The following is a 26,253-nucleotide window of genomic DNA, read 5'->3' as shown; positions in this document are numbered from 1 at the left end:
GACAAAATACATGAAAATTCGACTTAAAATTTCACTCAATGAGTGTTTTTCGAAATTGCAAAAAATGTTGTATGGAACTCGTTGCAAAACTTGATTTTTTCAGCACTCGTCGTATTTATCCAACTCGGTGAACCTCGTTGGATAAATGTACGACTCGTGCTGAAAAAATCCTCTTTTTGCAACTTGTTGCATAAACTACTATTATGACACCGTTACATTTTAATTTTATTCACATTTTTTGCTGCAGTTATGAAAAGTATTTCAAATACAGAGGACTTTAACTTTTTCCATGTAATAGCCCTAATTTTAAAATTATCATTTGTTCCCGAGAAATTAGAGAATTTCATAAAATTTAGACTTCCACGAAAAAAGGGCGGATATGTATTTTGACAGTTTGAACTATTTTGCCATTCCGAGAAAACAAGTAACTTTTGCACAAAACTTGAAATTTAAACAAAAGCTGGCATCTCCAACTGCTTTTCAATACTGCGGGTTTTGTTAAATATTTAAATGTTGTCTTGGATTTTTTTTTAAATAGTTCCAGCAGTCAAAATGCTTATGCGACCTTTTCAAATGCTGCTCTAGGAGTACTATTTTTGCTTTCCAAAAAAACACTACTTTAACAAAATTTATAAATAGGCAAAAACCACTTCGTCCATCATCAACTGTAGTTCAAATATGGCATAGCAATACAAATTATTTTTTTTTTTTTTTTGTAAAAGCTACAATACGGCTTTTTATAAGCATAACCTCATTCTTCAGAGAAAAAAATCGTGGTAACGACCGAATCCAGACTAGAACCTAAAAATTCGGTAATAACCTTTCTCAATTACAAATTTGTAGACAGTGCTACTTTATCAAAAGATTACAGGGCTGCGGAGTCGGGTCATATTTCAAGCGACTCCGACTCCGACTCCGACTCCGGCTTTCTGGGTTAAGCCGACTCCGACTCCGACTCCGGCTCCGGCTTTCCACAAATTGTTGACTCCGGCTCCGACTCCGACTCCGGCCTACCAACTCTAGCTGACTCCGACTCCGACTCCGACTCCAGCTTTCCAAAATTTGTTGACTCCGGCTCCGACTCCGACTCCGACACCTAATCTGTATTTTAAATATAAAAAAACACAACTTCAGCACAAAAAAAAATTTTTTTTGGAGCATTTTATTTAACTACTTTAAATTTACATTAATTTTTTTTGATAATAAGCTAGCTACACTAATTTTCAAATGTTTTTTTTCAGCAATTTTTAATTTACTGAAAATTTCAGTAGTGCAGATTTCAGTAAATTTAACTAAATTCAGTAATGAGAAATTGGTGTGCAGTAACTATCAAAGATACCCTGGTTTTGAAATAAACAATTTTCAAAGTAACTATTTTTAAAGCTTTTTTGCACTTATTTGAGAAGACGTACATGGACATTGTGTGGTCCAGCCCAGTACACACTTTAAACATACAAATCATGAGAAAATTCTAATATTTGAAAAATAAATTAAATTATATCAATTATATCACCCCGATTCAAGGCATTAATAAAAATAGGCTTGTTCAACGATATTATTTAAGGATCAACACATTACAAGTTTTGTAGAGAAATTGTAAACATTGAGGTAATCGATATATCTAATAAATTCAATGACTCGTATATGCAAAGTTGCATATGCGAGGCATAAGAGCGCCGGTTTAGCTGTATTTCAAAATTTGTTGCAACTTATTTTCGATATTTTTTGTCAGTTTGAAATGTTTTCAGCACGACACTTTGATTTATTTTTACCTACATACAAAATGAGCATGTTGCGTTCCAAGTAGAAGATTGATATATTAGTTGATAATGTTTTAAAAACATAATTATTTTTGTTAAATACTGATAGTGAACATTTATTTTTCCTATTTAAAAAAACGATTAACTTAAAACCTCCAAGACGTTCGCTATCGGGCAAAAAGATGACGGTGTGTATATTTTTTTAGAAAGAGTTTGATAAAATTTGGTCTAATTTTAATTGAAAGAATACATAAATACAAGCATAAAGAGACAGTAAAGAATCATTTTAATATGTTTTAATTTTATGACTACACAGCGACAATTGTTTACTATTTTATGAGTTATGACACTATAGTATAGTGTATACAAACATTGACAAGAGAGGATTAACAGCTTATCATTCAGTGATCTTATTGAAATAACAAAATAAGAGCTTTCCAATCACAATAAAAATGCTTCGAAAACATCATGGTATCTGATAAATATCTTGAACCAAAAAATAAATTAAATAAAAAAATGTCAACGCAGTGCACGCAATTCAACAAATAAATTTAAAATATGAAAAATGGGAACTAACCCGAATTATAACAAATATTGAACAATAAAAAAGTTCGTAAATTATATTAATTTTTTTGACAACTCCGACTTCAGCTCCGACTCCGGGTCTGTCAAAAATTTACGACTCCGGCTCCGACTCCGACTCCAGCTCATACAATTTAGCCGACTCCGACTCCGACTCCAGCTATTCGAGTTTTGACGACTCCGACTCCGACTCCGACTCCAGGTCCCCAAAAAGACCCGACTCCACCGACTCCGGCTCCGACTCCGACTCCGACTCCACAGCCCTGAGATAATAGTCATAAAGACAAGTTAGACTGAGTAGAACTAGCTTTTATGTTCAGAAATTATCATTATTTCCCATGAATGTGTTTGATCATAACAGAAATGGAACTACGCCCTTATAATTTACGACCTAATATCTAGCAATTCCAAAAGCTAAGAACCCCGAATTCATGAATAAAGTTTGCACATTTAATTTAACGATCGCTCTCCTTACCAAAAAGAAAAACTCGATGAATAACCTATGAGAAGGGAGGGCCTCCGAACCAACCCTTCATTCTCCCTCTCTAGGACCCTAATAATTGAGAAGATTGCCTTTTTTCGCCATCGTCGTCGGGTTGGGTCGACTTCATTATAAGTTCCAAAATTTCCCCCTCCCTTGGTGGTTGGTGGTTTCTGGTTTGGTCGTCCCCTCTTTCTGACTGCAGAACGACTCAACCAACCAACCATACATAATAAACCCGAAAACTGGTCCGGGATCTGATGATGCAAGAAAAAGGCCCCCCTCTCCGGGCTGCCTCCTCAGCAGGGAAGGGGCGAAAACAGCATCCAAATTGGCAGCGAAAAGAAGAAAAAAAAAGTCGGCGACCGAAAGAATGAAAAATATAGCCAAAAATTATATGGCTGAATGTTCTTTTTTTTTGCAGGCGACGAGGGCCTTTCGGGGACCGAAATGGGTTTTGCGGTTTTGCAGAAAAAAGGGAGATATTATGTGCGAACATGAAGTGTTCTTTGCACTTTTTAATTTTGAGTTGGGTTTTTTAGTGGAGTGTCCTTTTTATGACCCGAGAAGTGGCTTCGCTTCGCTAGGAGACGGTGATTTTAGCGGATTGCAGACTGGATTTTCGCCATGTGATGTGATAATTGTCTAAGCCCAAGTTGCCTAGGAATCGATAATTGGGAATAGAACCAATTCCACCTGAACCAGATTCTCACCACCATGGCAGCCGTCCATTGCCGGCCGCTCCCATCTCCACCGCGCACCAGGGACAAGGAAAGGGAATTGGAAGACGGGAAGTGTTGATGCTCCACTTTTTTAAGAGTATTAAGGGAAAATCTCCACGGTATCCTCAAGTAAGTTTCGCTTGGAGTTGGACGGTTTTTGGGAAGGTGAATGGTCTGAGGAGCCACCCTAGGCGAGTGGTAACGACCGTTGACATTGTTGTTCGATTTCTTCGTGTGTTCTCATTTCTAATGGGAATGCTTTCAATTCTTCTCATCTCTTATTGGATGAATTCTAGCAGTCGCCCAGGCTATTTATAGCGAGGTAATGTAGGTTCATTTCAAATGCGCCTGCATGCATGCAATGCAATGCATTCTTGTATGTTCTGATATTCAACTTGCATTCAACTTTATTCTCGTCCATTTCTTGGATTCAACTATATCAGTCTAAGTCCTACTAAAGCTACTAATGCTCCACGGTAAAGTGGAAAGCATTTTGCTTGCCAATCCTAAGGACAGGGGATCGAACCCCGCCGTGAGCTGAAGTTTTTCCATTAATTTCCAAATTCAATGAGTCCAGAACTTTCTCGTTGGGAGCAGATGGGTATCGAACCCAGAACCATTCGCTTATAAAGCGAACATCGTAACCATTCAGCCACGACCGCTCCTCCTTTTTATGACTCGAGAAGTGGCATTCCATAAACTTCAAACATTAAGTAGGCTGTTTAGTGTACCTTTTAGAATGCCAATATATGACAAAATTATATTATTATGCAAATTCACCACCAGAAGGTATTTATTATTTTTTATACAAACATTACACCGTGAAAAAAATAAAAAAGGTTTAAAAATTGAATTTACGAGCCATGGTTTCAACATTTGAATGAAAAAGGTGTTTTTAAATGCATTATACACCTGTCTAGTTGTTTTGCAATCATTAGTTTCCAAAATATCTAAGTATTGACGAACATTTTATTTTTCGCGTTTTTGTGCATTGGAATTTTATAGCCCAAACATGCTAAATATGATTATCAATGCAGAAAAATGCATTTTAGATTGTTTTCAGTTGATTTAACTTCTGTTTTCATTGAAATTTTGAAGTTTTTTGAAAAAAAAATAATTTTCGGACAAATTTTGAAGGGGGGCGACATAAACTTTGAAAAATATTTGCAACGGCCTAATTGAAATTAATCGAATTTGTTTAAAATAAACTGATTTTTTTACATTCTCACGAACTAAGCATTAATTTATAAATAATGTTTCTTTTTTTTTCAAAAAAAATATTGAAATTTGTTTTTGCATTCTTTTTAACATAACCAGCTCTTAGAAAATAAATTGTTTTTTTTAAACAATAATTTTTATTTGTTGTTAAATTTATTTGAACATGATCAGTTCTTTGAAAACAAATCGGTTTGAGAAAAAAAAATGAGTTTTTTTTTTCAAACATGAGCAGATGAGGATGATCTCTCGAGCTTGAGCTGTTAGCAGTTTTAGTAAAAAAAATCCAAAAAATAATTTCTATAAGATTTAGCATTGTTTCAAATATTACCAGTTTTTTTAAATATTGAAGATGATGATGATTATTTATTTCTGTGAGTTTTATTTGGTCGAGGTGGTGTTTTGTGGCCCGCGGAGCCATTTTGATTGATCATGCAAAATGGCCCGTGGAACGTTTGTAAAGAGATTTCATACTTTTATAAAATCTAAGATTATTTATAAAAATAGAGTAATATGTTTTTACACATATTATTTGACAAAATGTTGAAATCGGAGAATTAGGGTTGTTGCAAATATTTTACATAGCTTTTGTTGCTCAACCCTCCCCTCCTTCCCCATTTTCAAAAATTGGCTCAAATAATCAGGTGCATAGTTTTTTTTTAAATGCTTCATAATATCAATGGAAATGTAAGTGCAATCAGCTGAAATCAATTAAAATTGCTATAAGTGTTTTTCGCTAAAATGTTTTGTTTTTTCGTCAAATCTTCCTTTTTTATATTGTGATTGCAAACTTTACGAGTGTTTTAAACATTTTCTAATTTTTTTGTTTGTTGAAATGATGGATTTCTGGCTCTCAACGACTTTTCTTTAGTTACACTCAATTTAAATATAAAATTACGCCGTTTTACATGTCACTATTTTCAAAATATAAAAAAAATCCTTTAAAATTGAATGAAAACACAAGTACATTCAAATATTTGTTTTTCATATACCTAAAACACTCAAAGTAACACTTATAGAAAACTATCATTTTGTCTTTTCTACAATTTTAATTAACGAAAATGTTATTAATTAATGTTATGTAAAAATAACAGAAATTTCAAAAATCTTCAACTGACATATAACTTCAAATTAAAATAAAGTTTTTTTTTAAATAAACTATTTTGTAAATTTGGCCCGCAAGCTCATTTGAGGTTCAAATTTGGCCCGCAAGCTCATTTGAGCTTCAAATTTGGCCCGGCCATCAAAAACTTAAAGCATTGAAATATGAGCAATTCAAAAAAATATTTTTTTCAGGTTTTCGCATTTTGTTGAACATGAGAAACTCTTGAAAAACACAAAAAAATGCTAAAAAAAATAAAGAGATTTTTTCTCATTGTTGACATTTCAGTTTCTACATTTTTTGAAGAGAAATTTTCTTTCTGTATCAAAATGTTTCAAACGCAAGTAATTCCTTAAAATCTAAGTTAAAGAATTTCAAGATAAAATAGTTCTGTGAGCTTTGCATTTTTTTTTAAACATTATGAATTCCTAATCGCAGTTCATTGCAAAATAATTGGGATATGAATGATGTATCTGGAAGAAATACTAGACAAGTTCTCTGAATAATGTTCATGTAAAAACTAGGTTCTAAAAGAAAAAAAGATTTTTTTAATAAAATATTTTTGAGTTTTAACACACATACAAAATTTCTGCTTACATTTAGCGAAATAAAATAAAAAGTAAATAAATAAATCGATTTACTAGGTTTTTTTTTAGCCACAGCACATCTAATGACTTTAAAACCAAAACATTCATACATACTCATAACAAAGGGCTTGTGACGTAAATGTGAACAAAGTTTGAAATAAAATAATTTCTGGGGGAATTGATCAACTAGAGCAAAACAGTAAACAAATCCAATAAAAAACATGTTTCCCAAACTTTGGCATTTTGGAGTTTATGCCATTTAAAAATAATAATGTAATTTTTTATAAGTGATTATTTTTTTCATAAAGAAATTTCAAGTTTTTTATTAATAATTTAATACAAACAGAAGAATTGGTAAATTACAAAAAAAATGACTAACTACAGATCACAAAAATCAAACAAAATTTATATTATTCTATTGTGACAAAAAAAAGTATTTAAAAAATCCTAGAAGACAACTTTGAGATTCTAATTTATGTTTTTAAATTTCCAGAGTTTTTATAAAGGTCCTATAAGCTATTGTGTATCATATGTTTATAGGAAGAAAAAACTCTAATTTTTTACATCAAAAGGACCTAAAAACATTACATGGCTATTGTTCCTTTTAAAATTCCGAATAGATCTCTTAAAATATATTGTTTTACAAAATGACGAGAAATTCAGATTTAAAATGAAATAAAATGCTTTTTTTGTTGTTGATTTTACAAGCAGATTAATAGTTTTCGAAGTCCAGAAAACTGAAAATTTGGAACAAGCCCCATACGCATAAAAAAACTTAACAAAACTCAAAGGAATAAAATAAAATATATTAAATATTTTCGGAGGTGCCATGGATAAACAATTTTAAGTTACAAGAGCTCAGCTTCAAACATACAATCCCATTATCAGGAAAACTAGAGATCAGCAAAATTCTTATGATTAAAAAATAGGTTTGTTTCACAGTATTTTTAAACCTTTTTATTGCTGAAAAATGCTAAAAATGCGGATTATTGGTCAGAGACCAAAATACCTAACTAATACATATCAACGAAACTTTTTTCCAGTTTTTAAAGTTTTGTTGGAGTCATTTTCAGAAAACTTTGCTAACAAAACAAATTTGATAAGACAACATCTGTATAAAGTCAAGCAAAATTACCTCCCAAAAAAAACTTTTTTAAATAAACTTGAAAACACACCCTTGTAATCAAATGTGCTAATTGAGTCGATTTTGATTGTGATTCTCTTTTACTGTTTATATCGATGGATTGACAAATTAGAATACAGAATAATCGAATCACGATCAAAAACAATTGTTTTCGTATTTTTTTATTTTCTCTATGTTTCTTAAACTAATAATACATATTTAGCGGAATCAAAATAATCTTCCTTTTTAAACAAAAAGTAAAAACATATTGTGAGCATCATAAATTTTCTTTTTCCAAACATCCTTACTCAACATTAGATTAAAAGACATATATTCGAGAAACAAAAATACACCCTTCCAACGGACTTCTTCGAATCCAGAAAAAAAACTTCTCTACGCATCTTCTACAACATTTACGCTGATTTACGCTGCCACTCGGCAAGGGTCCAAAACCGTTTGGGACGAACGAAAAAAAAATCAAAAGCGAAAAAAACGAAACCCCAAAACAATCCTACAGCGAGTAGAGTGGTGGTACAGTAAAATCGGAAAAAGAAGCCAAAATATAAAACATCACTTTTTTCATCCTCCGAGGGTCCGGGGCAGGTAGAGAGAATCCTTTTCTGTTTACTTCCCCCGATTTTCTTATTATTTTTTCTCGTTTCAATTTTCTTCCTACACATAACCTAAAGAGCCTTTTTTTTCGTTAGGAGGTACATAAACGATTCTGGCACACTGGTTGTGGTTCTGAAAATTCAGATTGGAACTCGAAAAGGGGTTCCATTGAGAGGATCCCTTAAGCGAAGTAAAAAATCTTATTTTATATATTTTTATGAAGTGAAAAAGGAAACAAGAAGAAAAAAGGTTCCTTTCTTGCTGCGTTGAAGTTTTTTTCTACTCTCCTTCAAAGTTTATCGTTTCAAACACACTTTCGGCACCGTTTTCTTTCGTGTGTGTGTATGTGTGTGTGTGTGCTGTTATATTCTCTTGGTAAATATGCTGGACGACTTCGTGATGATCCTTCTTCTTACATAAATTGTGTGACGACGACTGTCTAACATGAAATCGAACTCGGCGACAAACGCAATCCCAGGACGAAGAGATGCCGAAAAAGAGAGATTTTCGACGTATTATGTGTGGTTATGCAAATAAGTTTTTTTTTCGTAGATATATTTTTCTGTAAATTGAAGAAAACGAAAAATAAATGCTCTCCGTGTGTGTACCTTTCCTTTGCGTGTTTACACAGCGAGCGCTCTTTGCGGACTCGAGGGACGAATGTGTGTTTTCGTGTTTTTTTTATTTCGAAAAAGATAACGAAAAGCAGTCACGATTTTGAATTTTTGGACTTTAGATAAGTTTTTTTTTACTGCGACGTTTGAGCTTCGTCTTGATGGGTTTAGGTTTCAAAATTATTGAAATTGAATAATCAAAATTTCGTGATAAAAGGTAACTATTAGCCTAATTTTCAAAATACAATCTCAAGAATTTTTGTTTGAAAAATCTAGTTCAAAAATTTTGAAGCTTTTAAAAGGTTCAATAATTAAATAATTTTGGAATAAATGATCAAAAATCAATCCTCGTTTCATTACTCTCGTTTCACAATTAAAATTATAATTTTCAAGGATTGCTCAAACCAATGCTATGATATTCTTTGTGAAAATGAACAGAATACTAAATTGTTGTTTACAAGGTTGTATAAATTATAAATCACCTTTTAACGAATTGATAACGAGAAAACATAGCAAATTGTGCACCAAAAAATAAATGACTTTCATTAATATTCAGCAAAAATTCAGGTGTAATCTTAATGCTTACCTGGGTAGAAAATCTAATCCGAAGAATGTTTTCAGAGGTGGCAAGGACTAACAGTTATAATTTCAAAAAGACCATGATTAATTAATAATTAACAGAACAAAACTTTATTTGCAGTTAACTGTACTTATTCAATATACCACAACAATTTTTGAGTAAAGTTCAATTGTTTTCATTAAAATTTAAGGTTATTTTTAAATGTAATTTGGTAATTTGTAGTTTTGACGATAATTATTGAAAAAATTAAAAATTAAAAATGAGAAAAAGAACATTTCCATTAAATTTAATACTTTTCACCAAAATACACAAAATACCTAAATGATCAAAGACACAAAATACATAAACAACAAAAATGACCGAAATCATCAAAAAGATCAAACATTACAAAAATCTCCAAGAGACACAAAATTCCTAAATGACCAAAATGACCGAAATGACCAAAATGACCAAAATGACCAAAATGACCAAAATGACTAAAATGACCAAAATGACCAAAATGGCCAAAATGACCAAAATTACCAAAATTACCAAAATTACCAAAATTACCAAAATTACCAAAATTACCAAAATTACCAAAATTACCAAAATTACCAAAATGACCAAAATGACCAAAATGACCAAAATGACCAAAATGACCAAAATGGCCAAAATGACCAAAATGACCAACATGACCAAAATGACCAAAATGACCAAAATGACCAAAATGACCAAAATGACCAAAATGACCAAAATGACCAAAATAACCAAAATGACCAAAATGACCAAAATGACCAAAATGACCAAAATGGCCAAAGTGACTAAAATGACCAAATTACCAAAATGACCGAAGTGACCAAAATGACCAAAATGACCAAAATGACCAAAATGACTAAAATGACCAAAATGACCAAAATTACCAAAATTACCTAAATGACCAAATTACAAAATTACCAAAATGACCAAAATGACTAAAGACCAAATTACCAAAATGACCGAAATGACCAAAATGACCAAAATGACCAAAATGACCAAAATGACCAAAATGACCAAAATGACCAAAATGGCTAAAATGACCAAAATGACCAAAATGACCAAAATGACCAAAATGACCAAAATGACCAAAATGACCAAAATGCCCAAAATGACCAAAATTACCAAAATTACCAACATGACCAAAATGACCAAAATGACCAAAATGACCAAAATGACCAAAATGACCAAAATGACCAAAATGACCAAAATGACCAAAATGACCAAAATGACCAAAATGACCAAAATGACCATAATGACCATAATGACCAAAATTACCAAAATTACCAAAATTACCAAAATTACCAAAATTACCAAAATTACCAAAATTACCAAAATAACCAAAATAACCAAAATGACCAAAATGTCGAAAATGACCAAAATGACCAAAATGAACAAAATTACCAAAATGACCAAATGGACCAAATGGACCAAACGGACCAAATGGACCAAATGGACCAAATGGACCAAATGGACCAAAATGACCAAAACTACAAAAATGACCAAAATAACCAAAATGACCTAAACCTATAACCTAATGACCAAAATGACCAAAATGACCAAAATGACCAAAATGACCAAAATGACCAAAATGACCAAAATGACCAAAATGCCCAAAATGACCAAAATTACCAAAATTACCAACATGACCAAAATGACCAAAATGACCAAAATGACCAAAATGACCAAAATGACCAAAATGACCAAAATGACCAAAATGACCAAAATGACCAAAATGACCAAGTGACCAAAATGACCAAAATGACCATAATGACCATAATGACCAAAATTACCAAAATTACCAAAATTACCAAAATTACCAAAATTACCAAAATTACCAAAATAACCAAAATGACCAAAATGTCGAAAATGACCAAAATGACCAAAATGAACAAAATTACCAAAATGACCAAATGGACCAAATGGACCAAACGGACCAAATGGACCAAATGGACCAAATGGACCAAATGGACCAAATGGACCAAAATGACCAAAACTACAAAAATGACCAAAATAACCAAAATGACCTAAACTACTCTAAAATGTTTAGATCCAAGATGGCGGGCAAAATGACGGAGTTTAAATATTTAAAAATGAATTTGGTGATTTAATATGCGATCAATCATTCAAATTTGGCTAACACGGGGTCGCTAAACTCAAATTTGATGTTAAAAGTAAAAAGGCTTCGAATAAATGAATCTAAACTGTATTTGGTTTGAAATAATTTATTGTATTGTCAATCAGTTATTTTTTTTAATTAAAATTGTTATTATACTTTTTCAATTAAAAAAAACGTGGATTCATCAATTCTTATCTTCTGTGTACATTTTTTTAAATTACCAATTAATTTTTTTTTTAAATTATTACTGTGCGACGTTTGTTACGCTCGCAAATACATAAGAACCACATAAGCACTCGTTTCGTAAACCCTAGCATAATCTCACTCCGTACCTCTCTCACTCCCAGCCCACTCTTCTCCTCCTCCCTTCACTCACCCCGCTCGGACCCAAAAACAATCAAAACACAGAACAGCGCAAACATAAGCGCCGCCGTCGCGCAGAAGAAAGAGAGAGAAACGGGTGGAGAAAAAAAACATAACAAAAAGGCAAAAACATGGCACGATCAACATGCGCCGAAGGGGAAAAGTTCTCGCTCTCTCGATTTACCCCCTCTCCACGCACTAGATCAGGAATCAGGGAGAGGATCGAAGTTGGCCGTCTTTAGAACTTATTGGTAGTGCGAAATTTATTTGTTTTTTTCTGGACTTTTTAGTGGATTTCGGGTTGCTTTTTGATAGAATTTTATGCGCTATATATTTTTTTATTTTTTTTAAACATTTTTTTTGCATTATTAAATTGTTTGTGCTTGTTTGTGAAAAACTAAATAATCTGAGCAACAGAATAATCTTGAATTTTCAATTTAATTTTTGTTTTGATCATGCATCTTGCTCGGGTTTTCTCTTCGGGTTCGGTTCGGCTTCGGCTCTCTTCTCTCGCTCTCTCACGGAAAACCCCTCATCGGCCGACGACGGGCAGGCCGACGGTCGGACTCCGTTTTGGCATATCGACACGCCGTTCCAGGCAAAGTCAGTTCAGTTTTGAAACGAGCGGCGTACAGAGTAGAGGTAGCCAATTTCGCACTCCCGCATCAGATCATCATCAATATAGTCAAAAACGTTGAATTTTGTTAGCAAACACAACAACTGAAGTTCAAGCCAAGTTCTAAGTCCCAGTCTGACTGGATTTTGGCCAACAGTCGGGCAAACAGAAACAATCGTAACCGATTCGCGCGGCAAGCGTTCAGAATTCTACCAGAAGTCGAGCCGAATTCGCGCGTTTCCCGGTTTTAAAAAGAGTCGTGCGGTCGTCGATCGAAACGGAATTTCGCTACCTGTGTACATTCGTCGCCGTTTTTTAAGCAATTCGTCGAAACGGTTCAGCAAACCAGAAGTCTCGCAAGTAAGAGTTTGTTCTACTTTTTTGATCAAAACCCCGTCAAAAAGTTCTTGTCAGAACAACCGTCGAAAGAAGCAATCTGTGCTGTGAAAATTACAAAAAAAAACTAGCCAACATCGAGTGAGTTTTCTGATTTCTTTTCTTTTTTCTCTTTGCAGAAAAAGAAGAAGAGTGGTTTGTTGAAAAGTCGGAAAAGTTCCAAGGAAAATCGGAGAGAAAAAAAGCCAAAAGTGCAAGAGTGCAGTGAGAGAAAATCATTCTTTGCAGCAAGGCAAAAATAGTGCATTTTCTGATAACACCAAGGCGAAAGCAAAGGAAATCCTCTGCGAAAAGAAGAAGAAAAAGCAGCAGTCAAAGTGCGCATGTGAACGTGAAAATTTTCGTTCGGAAAAACCAGTGCAAGTTCCGGGAAGCAAAACGAGCAGAAGAAGAAGAAGCTCAAAATTTGAAGTTTTTTCGGTGAAACGGCTGATCGAGCAAAACTAGAAGCTGCGTCAACGGAAGAAATCGTACGCGACCCGAAGAAGAACAGAAACCTGCAGGCAGAACGAACGAACGAAGATCCCGGAGAATGTCTACCGCGATAATGCACACCGGGGCGTTCTACGACTTTGGTGATTTTACACTGAAGGTAAGTGTTTTCGGGTTGGGATGCTGGGCGCGTTCAAGTCCCCGCAGGGGACGGGTTCTTGGGACTTGGGAAACTGCGCATGAGCAGAACTTGAATTGCAACCTGTTGATCGGAATGGAAGTTCTGGTTCTCGTTCTTGGCGCGGCATTTAGATCTTTGGTTGAAGTTCTACCTGAATTCTGAACGGATTCTTGGTAGAACCGGTTCAAGATTTAATGTGGGTAGCTGAACCCAGTCAGAACATTTTGACTAATGCTGAAATGATTCCATCTGTCATAATTTTGACTTAAACAGTTCTCTGGAAGAGATTGCATGCCGTGTGAAATTCATTACACCAGTTGTAATTTTCGAGGCTTAATTAGTACGCTTAGCACAAAGTAACAGCTAGTTGACCTGAACGCACTGCGAAGAATTCTTCGATAACAGTGAGTGTGAACTAACTGTACTTAATTCCAATTATTTGGTGTGACTTGGTATATGGCTTCCAAGCACCTTTACCTTGCATCTTATGCAATCACTCAAAAGTGCAAACATCGCCAGCGATGGGTGCAAAGTTTGCGCAAGCTCCATTTCTGTACACTTCCCCCGAAAGTGTCAGCCAAACCGCGGTTGCGTTCCGCCACCAGCTGCGGTTATGGCTGTCATGCAAAATTTGCATAATTTCTCTTGTTATTCATTTTTTTTGCCTCTGTACGAACCCAAAACCAGGAAAAGCACAAATAAAAACTCGCACAATGCGCGGTTGTGCTCTGCAATGGTTGAAGTGGTGACAAGTGTGGGCTTCTGCAGCCAACCGCGAACCAAGTTTGCCAGAGTTGCTAGCAGTTTTGCTTCGATTTTTTTTTTCATATAAATAAATAACTTTCACTGAGTCTCGAACCAGGACTTGGCGTGAGGCGCTTACCTCATCGAAGCGGCGTCGCCAGCCAACACCCGATAGGAATCTCCGCAATCTCGACGCGAGTCCTGTGCACACACCCGAACTGACAGCATCCCTCCTCCGGAGGAGCTGTGTGTTGGGTGTATGACTTAATTATAACACGCCGAGGAGCTACCGCCACCGCAGCGCAAGTAGTGCTTCTCGGTTTTCGAGATATTGACTAATAACAGGTTTTCTCTTTCTGTTGGCCATTACGGAGCTCCCTTCCGGACGGCCTGGGCGGCTACAGAGAGCAACGCCAAAACCAGTTCGTGCAGGTTTCGCATTACGCGTCATTTGATACCGAGTCGAAGCAAACCACACTCCACAAGTAACGACAACTATGACTGCGTCTACCGCCAGGAATGGAGCGGTTCGGAAAATTCTTGATCTCAATCAGTGCTTCGGAACGCATTAAACGGACGTTGTCACCTCTCGGCGGCGGCTAGAAGTTCTCAGCGTGACGTCAAGCTGGACGCGTAGCGTCGTCCAAAGACTCCGCTCAACTAGCTGCAATTGAGCTTGATGAAGACAAGTGATGAAGAAAAGTCGACGAGTCCGGGGTTTGCGCGAGAACCCGGCCCGGACCCAGTTCGAGAATTGAATTAAATGAGAAGAAATTGAGTCTTGTTCAAAATCACGTCCCCTTGCCCGACCTCCCGACCACTCTCGGTCGTACGCAGCTGTACCCGGAACTGTTGACTGACCAGCGCTGGGTGTACTTTTTTATTATTAATTGCTTTTTATTCGAAAACGCTGCAAATCACATTGACTGGGGCCTGGCTTGGCAGATCGGGCAGGGAGTCGACGACGACGGGGACATGGCGACCATTTGGCGCCAACCAGTTAAGACCATGTATTCCGCAAGCGGGCGCGCGCACACAAGCGTTTATTTAAATTCACACTCATTTATTACTTTAATGGCTCGGCACAGATGATTATTGCTCGGTCCAGCCAGCCCAACTCTGTCCACGCCAAAAGGGAGGTTATGTAGCATGTTGCTCCAGCTGTCAAATTACCCACGGCGGAGTCCGCCCGGTTTTCCAGCAGTGTGCAAAATGAAAGTGAAATGCGCCGTGCGGTAATTTGTTACCGACCGCAATTGGTGCCGTTTTCACGATAATTGATGCTGGGCACCGCGAGCGATGCTGTCAGTTTGAAGAAAGTGACCTTGAACCGGGCGCTAGCCAAATTGCAGTGTGGGAGCGCCGAACCGGTTCGTTTGTTTTGGTTGGCAAATTGGGCACCCAGTCGGGAAATTCCAACCGATATCTGACGAAAATTCGATTCAAAATCAAACTGCTTTGTTTGTTTACTAGATACAAAGTCTGTCTGCCAGACAGCCGTTTGCGGAAGTTTTGACACTCCGGTCACCGACTAGAACCGTTCTAATCACCCACCGGTCGCCAAGTCGCCACTCGCGGGTTGTTTGACAGGCGCTCGCTCGGGGCGCGCTATGTATACGATTAAAATACATTCCGCCAGTCACACACATTCATTATCATTAGTTAGCGGCGCAGCAGTGGTGGCTTTTGTGCCATTTTAGCACCCGCTGCCGCGCTTTTCTCTTCCCGGAACGGCCACCCCTCGCCGGACCGGCTGTAAAAACAAGGTGAATTAAAAAAAAACGTGGCGCGGCGATGACTCAGAACAAACCGCGCGACCGTCCAAACAAATTGCGTAATTTTCCCACCACCACCACACTTTGAGTGGACGCCAAGGGGTCGAAAGTCAAGGAATTTCCACCCCGCGACTTCCGGCGAGACGACCCGCATTTCGAACGCTACGACCTTCATGATTACATACCCCTTAGGGCGCGCGCGCACAAACCTTGAAAAAGTTCGCGGGCTTTCTCCCGCGATGCGGGCGTTTGTCGATACGGGCTTGGCTCTTGAACCCTCGGGATTTTTTATCTATCGGAGGGGGAACTCGCTGACACAAACAGGGGCGTTAACGTTCCCACGATGTGTCTCTTTCACCCCAAGTAGCAACCCGGGGCAATAACGATCATCGTTTTGAAATTCCGAAACGCACATGTTCTTCCTCTGGAACATGGGTTCTGAAAGACCGGCAGTGTCAAATGACAAAGCGGTGATTTATGGAAATGGGGAGGGTAGAGTTTTCCTTTTTTTCGAAAACAGGTGTCTGTCGAGAGTGCAGGAAACTCAGGTTTCAGCAGCTCTACGACGACAAGTAGCTGGGTCAAATGTTACGCTGCACACGAGTCGTGGTGACCTGGCCAAATTTGGCCAGTGGAACAAGAACGGCCAGTTTTGCAGTCTGCACCCATCAGGCTGTTGCGCAACTTTCACTGCGCGCCAAGGCCTCGCCGTGATCGAACTGCCTCGATTCCGTGATTAGATAATAGGCCTAGATTCAAGCCGCCATTTTTCACGCTCTCCAGCCTTACACTTCTTCCAACCATTTCTTAGCTCGCGAGAGTACTCATTATAAAGCCATCATCTCTGCTGGGGTTTGCGGCGTGCTTTTTTTGCGCTTTATTATTCAGTTTCACTATTTCGCGCGCTCCCAATCTGACCATTATGCAATTTCCGAAGCCCGACCCAGTCTCCACTGCCTCTGAGGCTCTGATGTGTGTGTTGTGTGGAGGCCATAAACGTGTGCCATTAAATCTCGGTATGTTCTCTTTGGGCTCAATTTTCGGCGGCCACACTGCTGCCACATCGACCCAGTGTCTTGAATAGCTCCACAGAAGTCGACCATCGCAGAAAATTACCGCGCCGTAATGGTTGACTGCTCGGCTCGACTTGTTGTTTTGCAAAAAGAATTCTGCCTGTAGCGCTAGATCTTCAATAAAAAGTAAGAGTTTAATTACTCCACCTCAACCTCTCCATTCTGCGTTCCGAAAGGAAGTAGAAATTGCATAAATTAATTGTTCTTTCGCTGCCCCCTTCCGCCAACCTGTTGGCGTGTTTTTAGCGTGCTACCCGTCCATAAAACATAAATCAGACACCAACACCAGCCTACGAGCTCATTCATATACAGTCGAAAAGCACGTATTTTTGTGTGTTTTTCTTCGTACTTCTTGCTTCAAGCTTCGCTGGGCAACGCTCAAGTGATTCTAGATTGGTTTCCGCCGCTGGCGAACGCCGCATTTTCACCTGACTCTGTGCACTATGATTGACGATTGACGACGGGAGGGTTGGGAAATTTCCTGACAAAAATTGTTGGTTGTTTTGATTTTTATTGCTGGGAATTACCGACAAAATTTTGATCTTTGCAGACACATTTGGTTGAGAATTACCGATTCGATTTTCGCTAGAACGATTCGAAAAGGTTCAGTCACCTCGCCTTTTTCTAATGTGGGAACAGCGAACCGGTTCACATGGTGGTTTGACGTCTCAACCCACAGTGGAAAATTTCAAGCAGTCGAGGTCGCGTAATCGCGACCCGGTTCGAACCGAACTGAACCGCTTTGGGTCACCAGGTCTCCAAAAACACGTTCGCCGACCCCCATTTCAAAACAAACAACCTTTCTAGTTTGACCCACCAAATTTTACGCACGAAACATGCGTAATCTGACGAACCGGTCCCACTTGGAGTAGCGCCCCCAGGGCAACCTTGCCGGTCGAAAGTGAAACCTGCTTCCTTGGACGGCATGTCATCGATTGCGTCCTAATTTTAGGGGACACAAGTTTAGGGCACCGCTTTGACCTACTTTGCTGCTGCGCGCTGACAACAAGTTCCGAAGAGGACCGAGCAAAGCGGAGAGGGCCAAGACGAACATGAATGATTGCGATGTGTGGCATTATAAATGGACGGCTTTCATAGCTCGTTTGCCGACGAAGCCGACGCTCCTCTCGAGAGTTAAGTAATAGAGGGTTCTCTGTGCGTCGGACTTCTTTTTCCTTGAGCTGAGTCGCTTCGCTTTTCGTTCGTTTTGAATTTTTTCCAGCCTTCGTAGAGTCTTGGAAGATGCGATAAAAGCCACTAGCGCAACTATTAGCAGAATGACGGTCTTGACAAGTCGATAATGTGTAGCCGGCAAGGTGTGGTCAAGTTCTGCGGCCTGGACGGCCGCACTTGGGCGTCTGATTGCATAACGTTTTTCGGACAGTCACCGGTTTAAAAAAAAAAACACGGATGCGAAAGTCCACACAACCGCAAAAAATCCTTACTCATCCACTCCAAGTGAGTGTGCGTTTGTGTCTCGTTCGAGTCTTTACATAACGCGAGTACCACTTCTTCGAGCGTCGTTCAATATCTGACAGCTCGGATAGCTGTGGACGGTACGGTGACAACGGGGCCCCGTGGCCGTGCCGGGATGTGGAAACTTAATTCACTTAAGTCTCTTTTGAATTGATTTTGTTTATTGATACTTTTGCCTTCGTCGTCGACGTCGACGACGTCGTCATCGTGATTGTAGCGTGCGCGCGTTCGCGCCATTTCACACATGTACCTACAACCAAACTTGCCATAAGTTATCGACATTATTACTCTCTGTCTCGTTGAGGCGCTGCCCCGTAGAACCTCCCTGCCAATGACCGCCCACCCCTGCTTACTAACAATATAATATTTCTGCACGCACATCCGCCTGCATTCCCCTTCTTCGACTTAATTAAATTTAATGCTGCTTTATTTTTCTTCTACAAACGAGCTTCATTTCTTGTCCAGTTCCTGGCCGCGACAGATTTGCATACACTCTAATCCACCCCGGTACCACGCCGGTTACGTGGCGCGTACAAACCGCCCTTTCTTTCCAGCAACTCGGAAAAATGCGCTCACGAACACAAACCTTGACGCGGAAAGTGAAGTAATTTTCCGCCTGAGGAGTGTGGAGTGTTTTGCAATTTTGCGCTGTGTTTTTGTTTTCAAAACCCTCGTCGACTCGACTTGGCGTGGGATGTTGTGTGAAAGTTTGCAGACGACGCGCAAGACAAACTGGCATTTCCGGGGCCCCGGTTCTGCTGCAGCGTTCTGGAAGGTCGATCGCGCGGGTGAGAGTATTTCATTGAATTCACGTCGAGTGAAAGACAAAGGTGTCACGACGAGTTCGCTAATGATGAGCGAAGCTGCTTTCGATTTCGCGAATGTGTCTCGTTAACGTCGTGACGTTTCGATTTTCCAATTGGGTCCTAAAATGAAGCTTAGATAACTAATATTATTATTTACAGCGATAAAGCTTATTTTTCTGAGTACAATGACCCTTTGTACGACCACAAAGAGTTTAAAATGGATTTTAAAATCAATTTGGAAAAATTAACCTCGCGGCCCTTCTTGACAGAAAAGCTCCTACATGACAGCTCGTTGATCTATCGAAAAAATGTTGTCTAGTCAAAAAAAAAATTGCATTAAAATGAAAAAAAGTGATCAGAAATGGTTTTTAATCGTGTTTTTTACCGTTGTACATAAACATTGACATAGGGCTTTAGTACCCAATTCCAGAGTTTTTTTTTAAAAGGACCAATAAACTCTTGTCTTTCATATGTTTATAGGACCTAATAAAAAAAAACTCTAGAATTGATTTCTGGCTGGAACCGGTTTGAGGAAAATTTGCTCGCCCGCTCGACATATTTCAATGTGGGAAGGAGTGTTTTGACGTTTCACACCCAGTCGATAAAAGCGAATGAATGTCCGGTTGAAATCGATTCAACCAAAAAAATCGATGACCTTTGACGTTTTGATACCCAGTCGATGGAATTGGGCATCACGCCGATCAAATTCAGTTTCGTCAAACTGACAGCATGCAACGGGGGTGACCTTTGTAACCGCCCGATAAGAGCAAAACCACCACAATTGTGCATTCAGGCCATTCTTATCAGCGCAGTGTGGTCAGCATTTTATCGGAAATGCACACGATTACTCACAGGCGAAGTCGTCGCACGGTCTGTGTGTACTTCCGCGTTTCATTGTTCTGGGATCCAGTTTGTTCAAACATGATCATTATACGGAGCGCTTGTGTTCAAGTGGTGTTGGCTGGTAGCTGTCACCCCAGGGAAAGTGGTGCTTACGTGACAATCGCTCGCTGGCTGGTTCATCACGTGGAAACACAAATGAAACGCTGATTAGAAACCGGCAAGCCACTAATGATATGACTAATAACAGTGGACATGGGGACATGGTTGTGTGTGCGAGCGCAGCGATAACGCCTCTTGGGGGTAGGCAAATGGAAATTTATAACAGCCCGAGACTCGCGATAAGGCGGACTTTCCGAGCGGCCAGAGATGACGAAATTAAGGCTAAATGAAGCTTAATTGCATTCGAAGTTGTGAGTCGCGTTGTAAAAACGGTATTGTCCATCACACGACACACACGCATGGTGGACAAGAAAGTCCCAGCTGTGTGTAGGCGTCTATTTATAGAACGGTCAGTTCGGACACACAACAAGCGCGTCAGTCACTCACAAAGAGTAAATAATTATCATACACAAACCGAGTCGCTGACGATCGTCGGAGAAGGTACGAGTTGAGTGCATTGATCTTTGCTGTTCTCACGAGTCACGCTGTCGCCATATTGGACGCGCCGATGCTGTCAGTTTGTTGGGTCCGCCTAGTCGTCGAAGCGACGTCCTTCAGGGCAGACTCCGCGTCGTGAAAATAGTTTGCGGTGATTTACAACACCCGGAACAAGCCGCGCCGCGGAAGAAAGAGCCTGGTCTCGTTGCACACGCTAACGCCCCTCGCGGATGGTTTTGCAACTAAAAAATAAACAAGCTGCGCCGCGACCTACGACGAGGACCCACATTAACTCAGTGCGGACGTTATGCATCGGCGGCCGTTACTGATCGTGTGGTCCGCCCTAGAACCGCCCTGGCGGACCGAGGGCGGGCCGCCTGGGCGGTTGAAATTTGACATTTGAAATTTTTCAATTTCGTCCGCCCTCCATCCGCCTTGGCGTGCCATGGGCGCATCGCCTGGGCGGTTCAAACTGATCGCTGAAATGTTTCAATATCGTTCGCCCCTCAATCGCCGCGGCGAGCCAAAGGCTGATTGCCGTGGCGGTTTGCATCTGAAGGAATTTATTTCGAATTTGACATTTCAGTCAGTTTTCAACGAGCTTCGGTGGGTGTTGTTATTTAATCGGCGGCTGCTGATTTTCGTTGTTAAGTTTGTGTTGGGAGAAGTGTTGTGTTGTTTAGATTGTTTACTTATGTAAACAAACAGTTGAAAGTGCGTTTGAAATAGTGATTGAAGGTTGTTTTGCAAGAATAATCGTTATTGTTGGTGTAATTTATGTGACACCCCTTATTAATATTGTTGGCAGATGTGCAAACATTTGGAATCAAGTTTGGAATACTTAGAATTTGATATTTTTCATTGTTGTTATGATTTGATTTGTTCTTATTTGTATGTTTGTATGGAAATTTGGTGTACATTTTGGTAAAAAGTATATCATTCCCAGGGAAACCTCTTGAAGAGTATCGAGGTGGCATTTACAAAGCGGATTTTGTGCCAATGTTTACTCAATTAATGTTAATGTTTTTTTGTGTGAATGTTAACACTCCAAAGGTTTGGGTTCAGTGCCAGCAGTGGAGGCAATTAGTGGTGCATCAGCGATTTTTTTCTTTCTTTTGTTTGACGTTTTTTAGGTGTGCATGATGCAGGACATGGGTAGGAAGTAATTTCAATTATTTTCAATTATCATTTCAGCGGCAACAATATCATTTAAAATTTTGTTTAATTTTTTTACAGCTTCCTGGATCATTTATAAATGAACTGCTTATATGTATTTATCTATTCTTCATTTGATTTATTTGAATGTTTATATCATTCCTATTCCTTTTCCTTTTTTCTACCATTCCTCCATACCATATATGATCAAATTTCATGGACTAACGACAATTACTGAAAAAGCAATGGAATCATCTGAAGAATTTGTCTTTAAAAAATAATTATCATTCTTCCAGCTCCTGGGAATCTTCTTCAATTTTAATGCCCACATTTATCTATTCACTAGATGATTTATTTAAATGTTTATATCCTTCCTTATCCTATTCCTTTTCTTTCAGCAATGGAACCATCTGGAGCATTTGTCTTTTTAATTATAGTTGTTTGTTTTGCAGCTTCCCGGAATCATCTTTAAATTTACTGCTTATTTGTATTTATCTTTTCACTGTAAGATTTATTTTTATATTCAGATCTACCATTCCCCCATACAATATATGATCAAACAAGCTCTTCCCGGCAAACTTCGTCCTGCCCTTTTTTGGTTTCCTGACGTTTCATGCTTGTTTGCTTATTCAGCCTCCTGTGATCAAAATTTGATTTTACGTAACTTTTCCCATACAATCTGCAGCTTTTCCGGAATCGGTTCCAGAACAAAGAGCACCTCGATCCGACGCTCCGTATTGAACTGATTCGCGTTCGAAAAAAACCGTCGAAATTTTTTATATATATAGAAGATTGAATGACAAGAAAGAACATGGGGTGTAATCTACTAGGATACTTTCTTCGGATTAGCTGCGCTTGTGTTTTATTAGATTAGAGCAGCGATTCTCAACCTTCTTCTAGGCTGGTACCCCCTGCCGTGTAAATCAAGTAGGCCCGGTACCCCGTTGAGAATCGCTGGATTAGAGTATGAATTGTTAACATTCAATACGTTGCCTGTTTATATGTAAGTACCAATAATACATGAACATTTTAAATAATTTAGCTTTTAAGAATTAGTTAAAGAATTATTTTTATTTGCAGGAAATGGAAAATCTTCGCAACAAGTTTGCTTATCAATATATTAATTTGTTTCTTTATTTTTTTCATCATTTCACCTCAGTGAACTAACAACGCACGTAAGATGTATTGAGAACAAAATTATGTTGAAAATTATGTTTTTTTTTTCATATTTTTGCTTTATTTCTAAATTTCAGCAGACAAGAATCTACAAAGATCTGCATTTCTATATAAGGCACTTTGTGTTTTTTTCCGTTTTAGATGAACTTGAAAAAACACTATCAGAATCCTGAAGGAACCTGAACGGGTATTCTGCTTGGGCGGATGAAATATGTGTGAATGGCGAATCGAGGGCGGGCCAAGGCGGTTGGGGCATTTTGGAGGGATGAACTTTATATAGGGGGCGGATCGGGGGCGACCCGCTGGCGGACCATCTTACAGGGGCGGCTGTACCGTATATGAAAGGCGCATCAAGGGCGAGCCAAGGCGGTTGGGGCTTTTTGGGCGGATGAATTTTATATGGGGGGCGTATCAAGGGCGACCCGCTGGCGAACCAACCTATAGGGGCGGCTGTACCGTATATGAAAGGCGCATCAAGGGCGAGCCAAGGCGGTTGGGGCTTTTTGGGCGGATGAACTTTATATAGGGGGCGGATCGGGGGCGATCCGCTGGCGAACCAGCCTACAGGGGCGGCCGAACCGTATATGAAAGGCGCATCAAGGGCGAGCCAAGGCGGTTGGGGCTTTTTGGGCGGATGAACTTTATATAGGGGGCGGATCGGGGGCGACCCGCTGGCGGATCATCTTACAGGGGCGGCTGTACCGTATATGAAAGGCGCATCAAGGGCGAGCCAAGGCGGTTGGGGCTTTTTGGGCGGATGAATTTTATATGGGGGGCGTATCAAAGGCGACTCGCTGGCGAACCAACCTACAGGGGCGGCTGTACCGTATATGAAAGGCGCATCAAGGGCGAGCCAAGGCGGTTGGGGCTTTTTGGGCGGATGAACTTTATATAGGGGGCGGATCGGGGGCGACCCGCTGGCGGATCATCTTACAGGGGCGGCTGTACCGTATATGAAAGGCGCATCAAGGGCGAGCCAAGGCGGTTGGGCGGATGACTTTTTGGGCGGATGAATTTTATATGGGGGGCGTATCAAGGGCGACCCGCTGGCGAACCAACCTACAGGGGCGGCTGTACCGTATATGAAAGGCACATCAAGGGCGAGCCAAGGCGGTTGGGGCTTTTTGGGCGGATGAATTTTATATGGGGGGCGGATCGGGGGCGACCCGCTGGCGGACCATCCTATAGGGGCGGTTGAACCATACAAAACGGCGTATGTGGGGCGGATGAACGGCGGGTGAAACATTTCAAGGCAAACCTGGGCGACCCCGGGGCGAGTCGCTGGCGGACCAACGTCACGATAAAAAAAACTGATCGTGCGCCAAATTGTTGCAAATTTTATCCGCCAGCAGGTCGCCCGTGGTCCGCCAAATCAAACGCTGGCGGATCGCCAGAGCGGTTTGGCGGTCCGCCAGCGAACCGCCGGCGGGCTGCCCAGTCAATGTGGGGAAGCACAAAGAGGGGCGTCGTCAGTGTGAGTAGTTTGCCTTAACGGTGCACATCAACAAGAGTTTTTGCACCAAGATTTTTGTTACAGATATTTTAGTATTTTCGAAACTACGGGAACTATCGATATAATGTTTTATTCATCCCCTAAAGTACTGTCTACTAAGTGATTTACAACAAAATTTGCCTGTTTTTACAATCAGATTTGTGCAGGATTGGGTCCGTAAGTTTGTCAATTTTGGCATAAGAAGACAACAACTTCCTTGGTTGCTGTGCACCCTTAATGGTGCGAGAGGGGCGAAACAAAGAAATTAACTTCGCGGCACCACTCACAACTACACGCCACTCGCCGTCTACGACGACAACGAGGGACTATTGCCCAAAAAAAGACAGCTCCAACGCGGTTGACGCGAAGAAACGACGCGAGGAATATGGCAAAAACAGACACACTTTTTGGGGCGTACAGTGTACGCGCCGGAGCGCGTTTTCTCCAAGGTCACATACGCCCCGCGCAACTCACCGTACACCCCAGTGCCCCTCGCGAGCCGCGAGGTGGCGTAACTTTTCAGCTGCTTCTGCCAGCAACACACTTGAAACTGCCAGCCAGCAAGAGTGCTAACAATTATGCGCGGTTTCGGCATGTGGAATTTGGAACAAAGGCCGCCGTGAAACTTTGAAGAAAACGTGATTACGCCAAGCCACCAAGCATTGTGTGCGGTCCAATCCTTTGGCTTAAGAGCCCACGCGCGTACGCGACTCACCTTGTTATCAAGACCACCTTGCGCCGCGTGACCTCCGCAACCAGATGGTCATCAACGGGGGTGCTGCGTGTCACTCTAAGTCAGGTTGACGAGTGGGAACCGCTTAATTACGAACGTGGCGTACGGTTTGGCCACGCAGCAAAAACAAAACAACAATCCGGCTTGACCAAAAAATTTCGCTTTCAATATGGAACTGCTCGTGTAACAGACCCGAACTAGGGATACAATGCCGGCAAGTTGGCGAACCGAGTATTAGCTTAAATAGTGGTAATAACAATAAAGTCTGCTCGAAACGGCCAGCAGGAATAATTTCAGAGCTGCTGCTGCTGCGGGACAATAGACGGCGACGACGAGGTGTCTCAATCGTCGCTGTTGCGTGACACGGCTAATTGCCGTTGGCCAACCGTCGTCATGTTCAAGCACCGGGAATCTTCGCTAATAGGCCACGCAGCGTCCATGCGGTTTGTGTCATAATTAGGGGGAGGTTACGCACCTCATGGACATGGTTTGGCTGGGCACGTGCTGAAATCATAATTTTTTGGTTAGAAACAATTCGCATTTCCAAATTTGACGAGTAAATCGCCTTCAGAATGCCATTAGATTCCAAAACTGGTTGAAACCGACATTGGATCGAATCGGTTTTAATCAATCGAGCTTTTGCTCGACTGGGATGGAAATTTTCCATGCGGGTTGATCAGCTGTCAAAACCGCGGTCAAAACAGCGCGCGAGCGAGGGGTGCGTCAATGGTGATAACGATCGCTCTAATTAATATTGTCAATTTCAGCTGAAAGTGCGAGTATTGTGGTTTGCACTTAAAACTTCCGTGAAAATTGTACTTTTCAATATTTTGTTGTGAATTAAATCAAATTTGAATGAAAACTCTCAAACAAGAAGATTCATTCC

The 26,253-nt window shown here is 40.0% G+C and overlaps 1 protein-coding gene across 2 annotated transcripts in view; it reads left to right on the top strand.

The window, feature by feature from the left end:
* Window positions 1–26,253, top strand: part of LOC120418575 (protein TIS11-like) — a 185,901-nt gene that overhangs the window by 147,378 nt on the left and 12,270 nt on the right. Inside the window, exons 1-2 of one of the 2 annotated variants that reach the window (XM_039581020.2) lie at window positions 12,473–12,848; window positions 13,004–13,476. In XM_039581020.2, the coding sequence (XP_039436954.1) occupies window positions 13,417–13,476 (60 nt within the window). In that variant the 5' untranslated portion in view covers window positions 12,473–12,848; window positions 13,004–13,416. Of the gene's footprint in view, window positions 1–12,472; window positions 12,849–13,003; window positions 13,477–26,253 lie in introns of those variants that run through there. The other variant, XM_052708087.1, reaches the window with a different exon arrangement.

The sequence above is a fragment of the Culex pipiens genome, chromosome 2, assembly GCF_016801865.2.
Source record: "Culex pipiens pallens isolate TS chromosome 2, TS_CPP_V2, whole genome shotgun sequence".
In the NCBI taxonomy this organism is placed as follows: domain Eukaryota; kingdom Metazoa; phylum Arthropoda; class Insecta; order Diptera; family Culicidae; genus Culex; species Culex pipiens.
This window is presented reverse-complemented; position numbering and strand designations above follow the sequence as displayed.